Genomic DNA, 8,890 nt, shown 5'->3' with positions numbered 1-8,890 from the left:
AGCGTCAAAATTTGTGGGTCCCAGTGACCCACCACTTTAAAAAAATGGGGTCCTACCTGACCATTTCTGGGTCCCATCAAAATGTATGATTTATAGCTCCCCATATGCCTCAGACCTCCCCACATGCCACCACACATCCCCACATGCCCCTAAAATGCAGATCTGATACCCCCAACAGCATCAGATATCCCCACAAGCCTGTTAAATGCATGTTTTAATGCCTCCATGATCTTTCAGGTAATACAACTTTCCCTGTGCAGTGCCCCCAGGAGCAATCCCCCTGTGCAGTGCCCCTCGTATGCCTGTCAGACCACCTATGCAGTCCAATGAAGGTATCTGCCCCCCTAATAGGTGTGAGTGACCTGGGCATTAGGCCCAGGCCACTAAAGGGCAAATAGGTGAGCCCTCTAGTGACCTGGGCCTAATGCCCAAGTCACACACCTATTTGGGGGGCATATACCTTCAATTGGGCCTAATGCCCCCTATGTTGCCTGGGCCTTGTGCCCGCCTAGAGACCCACAGGCCTATTGCCTGAATTTATCCCACGGGCCTAGTGCCCGATAACCCTGGTGGTCTAGGAAGGAGTAAAATACCGGTGGCCCAAGGCCGCCTACCGGTATGGTGGAAGAGGCTGCGGGGGGGGAGCTTCGTTAGCTCTTTTGCTTTCCTCCCCTGCAATCCTCTACGGTCCTCAGCTTCAGTCTCCTGCCGCTGGCCCGTCCTGGCCAGTGGCACCGCCTCTTCCTTCTTGATCACGCCGTCTCCTGGCCGCTTGCACGGCCGCCGGAACTGTCGCTGCGCGGCTCTTCTCTTCGGAAGGTCTTCACTGCTCCCCTCTGCCGACGGACTGAACGCGTTCCCGCTCAGCAGCGTCTATTCAAGACGCCGCGAGTGGGCGGGGCTATGACGCGGCGAGCCGCAACTGGCTCTTCGCGTCTGCCTCCTATTGGCTGCTGGACCGTGAGCCGTGTTTGGCTCGCGGCCAGTGCCAAACAACCGGCGCTGACCGCCGCTACTTGGCTTCCGGGCAGCGAGCTCCGCTTAGCTTCCGCCCGAAGCCAAGCTACTCCTGCCGACGCTGGTCAAAGGGACCAGGCGGTCCCTTCACCAGGTACCCACCGCAGTAGTTTACCCGATGCTGGGAACAAACACACTGTCCCAGCGCCGGGCACGGATGCTGTGCCGATGCTGGGATCAGACACTTGATCCCAGCACGGCTTTCCACAGCAGCAGCCAATGAGAGTCTATCTGACTCTCATTAGCTGCTCTAACAGACAGCGTTGTGTCTGTTACTGCAGGGGGACGCGCTGTGCTACAGCCAGCTTTCAGGGATTGGCCACAGCACAGCGCGTCCACGGGGACCCGGATACTTTAGAAAAGTAGGTCCCCGGTGCCAGATAGCGGGTAAAATACACACTATGGCGCGTATTTGCGAACACTGGAATTGTGTTTGACTGAACCATGTGTGTCCTAAGTGTATGCAAACGTGTATACAAGTGTGTTTACAAGAGTGTGTGTTCAGTCATATTTGGACTGAAAACAGTAGACCTGCCTGTCAGTAGCATGTCTTGTGGTTTGTTTAAATATATTTTCCACACCTTTGCCAGCGGCCTGTTGGCACTTGTAGTTCTACAAGTGCCGCAGGGCAGGCTAGTCCCACTTTGAAAAATATTAACCCTTTAAAATCATCATTACCCCTAGACCCACCGACACCAGGGGTGCAGGCAAGAGTCCTGAGCTTTCAACAGGGCTGGTTAATGCTTGGGAGGCGGGGACCATTTTTTTTTTGGGGGGGGGAGGGGGGTCCCGACTTTCTAAGGATTGCTAGCCCTGGGCTTTCCAGTTCAGGGGGCTGATTTACATTACTTTACATACTGTGTGATCACAGACACTTATGCCGCGTATCCACTAGGTGATTAAAATGAGCGATTGAGCGATAAAAACATCGTTAACATTAAATCGCTCATTAATCGCTCACAAATTGGGAATGAAAATGTCTGAAAACGGCCAGCGATGCACGCTCCCGCTGGTCGTTTTCGACATCAATCATCGCCTGAACATGCCGGTCAATCTACCGATAACAATAGATTGGGATGAGGGAGGGTGCCTGCACTGAACGACATATCATTTAGTGTAGGCACTACAGGAGATGAGGATAGGCACCTTTAGGTAGATATACACAGCCTACCGCCAGCCGTCTTGAGTTCGTCTCGATGTTAGTCACAGCACTGTTTGTGTAGCACCCGGTCCAAAGGCTATTTGTAAAGGCTTCCGAATGTTGCAACCGGGAAATAGCTTGGATGGCAAAAAAACGTATGTGTTTCTCCACTTCTCCAGCACAGCTGTTTCGTCAGAAGGAATATACCAGGTACTATGGGTAGTTAGTAATCTCCAGTGTCTGATCAAACAGTTGCAACTTTTGCCCAGACTTACAGCTTTATAGCTCTATGGTTGTGCTATACATTAAAGTTTTCACCAACCTATCCATGGATAAGTTTGCTAAATTACCAGCACTTTTAACAGCACTGTGCAACTGCGGGATAACTAGCACCTTGTACCGGTGAAAAGCGGCTGGCTACAGCTATGTATATTGCCTTTAGGCTCCGACATATTGAAAAGGAATTGGTCGACTGAGACCTTACGAAATAATCATGTACTCTGCTTCAGGGACTAAGATACCTACACCTTGAGTGTGGATTTTTTTTGTTATTATTATTACTGGATTGAGACATCTACTGCAGAGGTAATCCATATTGATATACTGTGTTTTCTCAGCAGCTTGGTGAATTATTGTGTGTATTATTGTATATCTTGTGTATGATTTTTTTTGTTCAGTTTGGTTTTTATGTATTAAATGCATTTTATATAATTTATGATTAGTGCTCTTTGTCTGGTTGGTCGTTATTTTATTGCATATATACTGGTTTTCTGTATTATCAGAACCTCTTAAGATCATTTATAACAGACCACGTATGTTTCTTATTGGTGGGGTTTACAGGTGGAACTATATTTAAGAGTAGCTTACATAAAACAACTTTTTTTATGTATTATTATCCTTTATTGCGCCTGAATTTTATAATATAGTGATAGATTTCATTGCTAATGATTCTTAGTAAATATACCCATAGGAATGAACAGAAATTCCTTTTCTCTTGTACAGTAGCTCCAGTTACCCTGCTTCCTTTCTATATTTTTCTGGATGTTTTGCTCCTGATCTACAGAGCCTCCATTCTTCCTGGGTTTCTGCTATTTTCTCCCTGAACCTTTTTTTTTTTTTTTAAAACCATACAACACTTTCTAAAACCGTATCTAATCAAGTCAAAATAGATACCAAAATCTTTGTGGCAATACAAACTGAGCTGATTGCTTATGTGGTCAAAACATTCCTTTCCTGTGATATCCATAATACAAAGGAGATCAAGTATGCAGTTAATAATACTCTGACACTTTAACAGTAATATAATACTTGATGATTGGAATATCTATTTCTAGGTCTTCAACAGGAATAACCAAGGATTTTCAAGACAAGTATATTACATACAGCTCTAGGTGCAGGCTTAACCACTTAACTGGCATGGCCGTACGTGATGCGACAGGAGCCAGAAGTTCAACATCTGGCAAGGGGGACTGATTAGCCCTAAAACATATAATAAATGTAATCAAATAAATAATATAGTAAACTTTTTCTGTGCAGTTTTGGAAAAAAAAAAGTGTCAGTTAAGTGGTTAATAGTTGAAATCAGGCATATGTGAAACCCGGATTCGCATGGCCGGCGGTTCAAATTAGGACAGCGGTAGCCCGACAAGGATGAAAATCCTGATCGTCCCAAGGTAAGTATTCACTTACCTAATTCCCCCCCCCCCCCCTAACACTCCCTTAGGGGTGCCTAAACCTCCCCCCTAAGTGCCTAAACCTACCCCCCCACCCCCACCCCGCGTAGCTGTCCGCGCCCGTCTTACCTTTCGATCAGTCGGGCGTAGGGAAAATGACAGGCGTCTGGATTTTGACGCCTGTCATTTAACCCTTGCCGGGATTATACAGTCGGGAAGCCGGCAGTCGGGATTCCGTCCATCGGCTTCCCGACTGTTTCCCGTGAAACCCAGTGCAAGTTTCACAAAGTAAGTGTTTTGGGTGGTTTGTAGGGTTTCTTTCAATTACATAATAAGACTATAGTATTTTTATACTTGCGTGTGTCATCTAAAACAGTACAGGCTGCCACACTTACCTGTTTGCCCTCATCTTCAGCCAACCCATGAGCCAAGTGTGCACTAAATGTGCTCTTTCCAACTCCTCCTTTTCCAGAGAGAATCAGAATCTTGTGTTTCACTGTACACATCTTTTCTTTGATTTCTTCTATTGCTGAAATGACAGTAAGGCCCAAATAAGCTGTGACTAAAGGGGCCCATACACTACCCAAGGATCATCGCGATGTTGCGATCCTGCAATCCAGCATTGCAGGATCGGTGAAATCTAACATGTTGTAAGTGAAAGTTTGAATTTGATATTGAGTAGTATACGAACCAGTGGAGTGACTGCAAGAGCCAGGTAGCAGAGTTAAGGATACAATTATGCACTGAAGATTGGCAAGACAGAAGAGTAGATTGCAGTGTCTAGGCGAGAGATAGTAAGAGTATGAATAAGAGTTTTAGATGCTTAAAAGGGCAAGAACGTGACTCTTAGAAATATGATGGAGTTTGAAATGGCAGGCTTGGGAGGAAGACTGGATGCTGGAGAGAAAAGGAAAGGAAAACATCAAGGATGTTTTCCAGACAACAGTTAAAAAAAAAAAATAAAAATAAAAATCTAACCATATAAAATACTCTTCAACCATATAAAAGGTTTTGGCTACTGTCAAAAACAAAACACAGCTGCAGGTGACTACATACAGTATATGGGGACTGTTCTGTAGGCATTTATTTCCATACATTTTATATCACAGTCCAACCAGTGTCACAAACTCATTCAAATAAACTCTGCCAATCACAACAAAGGACAGTGCTGCTTTGTAACGCCTGCATTGGGCATAAAGCCATTGTGCAGGAAATGGTAGCACGGAGATCGGTTGTGCACTCTGGGTTGCTGTGTTGGCCTGTTGGAACTTGCTGGTATAGGGAGACTACATGATAATAAGAGTGGCAATTATGCAGCTACATGGATGGACAAACGGATGTAATGTAAGCGTACATTGGGCTGTACAGGTGGTCACAGTCTAGCTGGGATGTTACAAATGATACCTTTTGTCCCCCCTCCCCTCCTTTACTGGTATTTGCACACAGTGGTCACTGGTAAATAACTTTCCAAGTTTACAAATCTGAAATGCAGATTAAAAACCTATTTGAGTTAACAAGTCCTTAATCAAGACTACATGTACATCATGGTATCTACAGTATGTTACATGCATCCATCTTTTCTGGGACATTTCATGTTCATCTCTCCCTAATGGCATTGCAGGGAAAAGGTGATTAAAAATAATATTTAAGTCTTGTGCTTACCTGCATATTTTTCCATAAGGCTTGGACATACTGCCCAATTTTGGATTTTCATTTAATTAATTGTATTGTCTGGTCTCTCAAACAAAAACTGTGACTACAACTGTGGTTTCTGTTAGTATGATGTAATATATACTTTTTTGTGATGTAATGTAGTACTCACTAAACAAAGGTCATGCAAAAAATATATATATTAAATTAACAGAATGAAAACAAATAATTTGCCATTCTATGTTAAAATGAAAACATCAGTGACACACACCAGATGTCACCAAGAGAGACTGTAGGCTTGGCTGTCATTTATTACGTACATTAAAATACACCGGTGACAAGCATAATGATGATTACCTGGATCTGGTCCTGTCGCTGCCCCAGAGGCACATGTTGCCTGATTGGGACACCCCTGACATGCAGAATCCTTCCCAGCCTGACTACTGTCTGTCCCAGGACAGTCTGCAATACAATAATCGGATTAATATAAACACACTGCCGTTTGCCCCATGTACAGTATGCCAGCCTCACTTACGCTGCGGCGCATTATCTGGTATATCAGCCATGGGAACACAGGAGCTGCAGCTCACCGCTTTCTGGCTGTACTCCACGGCGTGTTTACTTCCGGTATCTTCTGTGTTTCAAGACTCGTTTTACTTCGACGTTGGATTTTTTTTTTTTACAATAACTTTATTTATATGCTGTCATGATCATGTTTCGAATGAGAGTTTTACCAAGGGAACATTTGCTCTGCCATTTCTTATCCCACTAATTTTCCTAAGTGGACCAGGTAGGAGTTGAATAAATGACAACAGCAATAGTACTAAATATGTCTTTAACAGTAATTACTTTTTTTTTTTATTCCAGGGTCATCCACATGGAAAACAGACTCTCCAACATGTCCCCTTCCACCAGATACAAAATGCTCTGCTTCTGGACTTCCCCAGACCCTCCAACGTGACCTGTTCCATTAGGTACAAAATGCTCTGCTCCTGGACTTCCCTCTTAATTTATGATTGCAGCCACCTGTGCTGAATCACTTGCCTCATTAATTACCTAGTTCAACACAGGTGACTGCAATCATACATCAGGTGGGAAGACCAGGAGCAGAGCGTTTTGTACCTAATGGAACAGGTCATGTTGGAGGGTAGGCTTCCCTCTTCATTTATGATTGCAGCCACCTGTGTTGAACTGATTAATTGATGTGAAGGGTGTTTCAGCACAGGTAACGGCAATGATCAATTAAGGCCCGTATTCAATTAGAGGCGAAAAGTCGGAAAAATGTCCCTGTTCGACTTTCCTCTTCCTTCGCTTGTTTCAGAGGCGGAAACTTTATGCGCGCGTCCCCGCTTTTCTCCATATTCAATTCCTAAATAGGCGATAACGGAAAGCGGCAAATGCGGAACAGGCGGAAAGTACTGTCAGAAGTGGGGAAATCAGTCTGTACACCAAAAAAAGATGCACTAACATAGGGAATCAATGTAGATGTGTACTAATAGCCCTAATAAAAGTGCTTGAGGGTACTTAAGTTGTTTAAATTGCTTCTTATTAGCGTCTTTGTAAAAGTGGTGAAGAATAGTATGAAGCAGTATTTTTTGGTGAAAATAAGTAGTCCAGTCAAATTTGGGTACTTGAGAATGGGTGCTAGCATATTTTTATGTCTGTAAAGTCAACTTTTAAAAAATGTGAAAAACCACCCTCATACATGCATGCGCAATCGCAAAAACACTTGGCCCCTCCTTACAGCAACCCAAGAAGTCTATTTCGCTAGTTTTTATAGATGTCCCCCCACTTTTTATTTTTCGCCCACAAAATGAAAGCAGTTTTTTGGGGCGTTCTGAGGTAATTTTTTGTTGTTGATTTGTCCTTTGGGGGGCTGTCCCAAGGGTTCTGAGTCGTTTCCCCAAGTGTGCAACCCACAATAACGATTTTGCTCTTTTTTTCACCTGCTATTCATAGGAGATACCTTTCCGTCTATTACAATGCATTGACTTTCCGCTTAGGTGAAATCTTCCTGGAATTGAATATGGAGATTCTTTGAAAACAGGCGGAAAGTCTGAATGCGCTGAAACTTTTCTCCAAATGGCACTTTTCTCCTCTAATTGAATCCGGCCCTAAGAGTAAAGCCCAGGTGCAGAGACTTTTGTACCTGGTGGAAGGGTTGGAGGGTATGGGAAAAAAAGAGGCAGGGCCTTAGCCATAACTTTATGGGACCCTTAGCAACATTTTTAAGGAGCTCCTTCCCCTTCCTAAAGAGAAACCCCTCTCCATAGCAGTTGTTAAATGTATGCACCATAGTAGTGCCTTAGTTCACATTATACACACAGTGCCTCCAGTTCATATTATGTCACATTGTAGTTCCCCAAGTCAACAATATGTCACATTGTACTGCCACCAGTACACATGCCACACAGTTCCCCCAGTTCACAATACGCCATGTAGTGTTTAGTGGTGAATTCCGGGCACCTGCTAGACAGCTTTATGACCTATGAGACAGGCCCCAGAGGTGACCCCCTCTAGGCCACATAGCAATGGCACTCCCTGCACTCATTATAGCTGCCCCCATGATAGAAGAGGCCTATTGATCAAATAATGTTTTTTAGATTATATATAAAATAATAACACAATTTATCATTAAAATATTGCTTGTGCAGCTGAGTGGTCTCTGGGTATATGCGAATATGTGTGAGTCAGCTAGTTAGCTTGTGCATCTGCAGTGATACTTGAAGCCTACATTGGGAATTTCAGGTCCACTAATAAAATAAATTTGTAAAATCATTTTTGCCTACTTTCCTGGGATGTCTGGGAGACTCCGAATATAGGGGGCAACTCTCCTGGAGGCTGCCAGTCGCTCTCCACTTCTCAAGTGAAATGGGTGGGCCAGGCTGCTTTACGACCTGATTCGTGCTGAATCGCATCATTGTGGCTCCCCCTCGCTTTACAATTTTGGTAATTGCAACATTGTATACCAGGGGGCGTGGCCACAATGATGCGAGCACGGTTCATGCCCCTGCACTGCCCACTTTACTGGGCCACACCCCCTCATCACCAACCTGTCTGCTCTCAAAGTTGGCAACAATGGTTAAAAAATAGAAAATGTTGAAAATGATGCCTTATTCAGTAATAAAGCATTGTTTTCAATGATTTTCATTGTTATCTCCATCCTGAGATGGCAATAACAGAACAAAATTTGTGGCAATACATGTAATATAGGCATTCTTACTGCTGGGGCTATTTCCTATATTAGGTGAAATGAAAACATGTTTTCACCAGCAACAGGGTTTTTTCTTTGATAAGCCTATGAGTATGGAAAATAGGAGCAGAGATTTTGAGCATACAGTAACTGCTATACCTCTCACTCACGCTGCCATGTCCCCTTCCCGTGCCATTTTGACCTCCACTTTTTAAAA

At 44.0% G+C, this 8,890-nt stretch overlaps 1 protein-coding gene across 1 annotated transcript in view; it reads right to left on the bottom strand.

Moving 5' to 3' along the window:
* Positions 1-6,155, bottom strand: part of NUBP1 (NUBP iron-sulfur cluster assembly factor 1, cytosolic) — a 77,519-nt gene extending 71,364 nt beyond the window's left edge. The window contains exons 1-3 of the mRNA XM_088466767.1: positions 6,016-6,155; positions 5,838-5,942; positions 4,226-4,359 (exon numbers count right to left, since the gene is read on the bottom strand). Coding sequence (XP_088322893.1) covers positions 4,226-4,359; positions 5,838-5,942; positions 6,016-6,046 — 270 coding nt within the window. The 5' untranslated portion in view covers positions 6,047-6,155. The remainder of the gene's footprint in view (positions 1-4,225; positions 4,360-5,837; positions 5,943-6,015) is intronic.
* Positions 6,156-8,890: the final 2,735 nt, after the last annotated feature.

Source organism: Taudactylus pleione, unplaced genomic scaffold (assembly GCF_031769625.1).
Source record: "Taudactylus pleione unplaced genomic scaffold, aTauple2 ptg000066l, whole genome shotgun sequence".
In the NCBI taxonomy this organism is placed as follows: domain Eukaryota; kingdom Metazoa; phylum Chordata; class Amphibia; order Anura; family Myobatrachidae; genus Taudactylus; species Taudactylus pleione.
The sequence above is the reverse complement of the archived record's forward strand: the minus strand, read 5'-3'. Positions and strand labels throughout refer to the sequence as shown.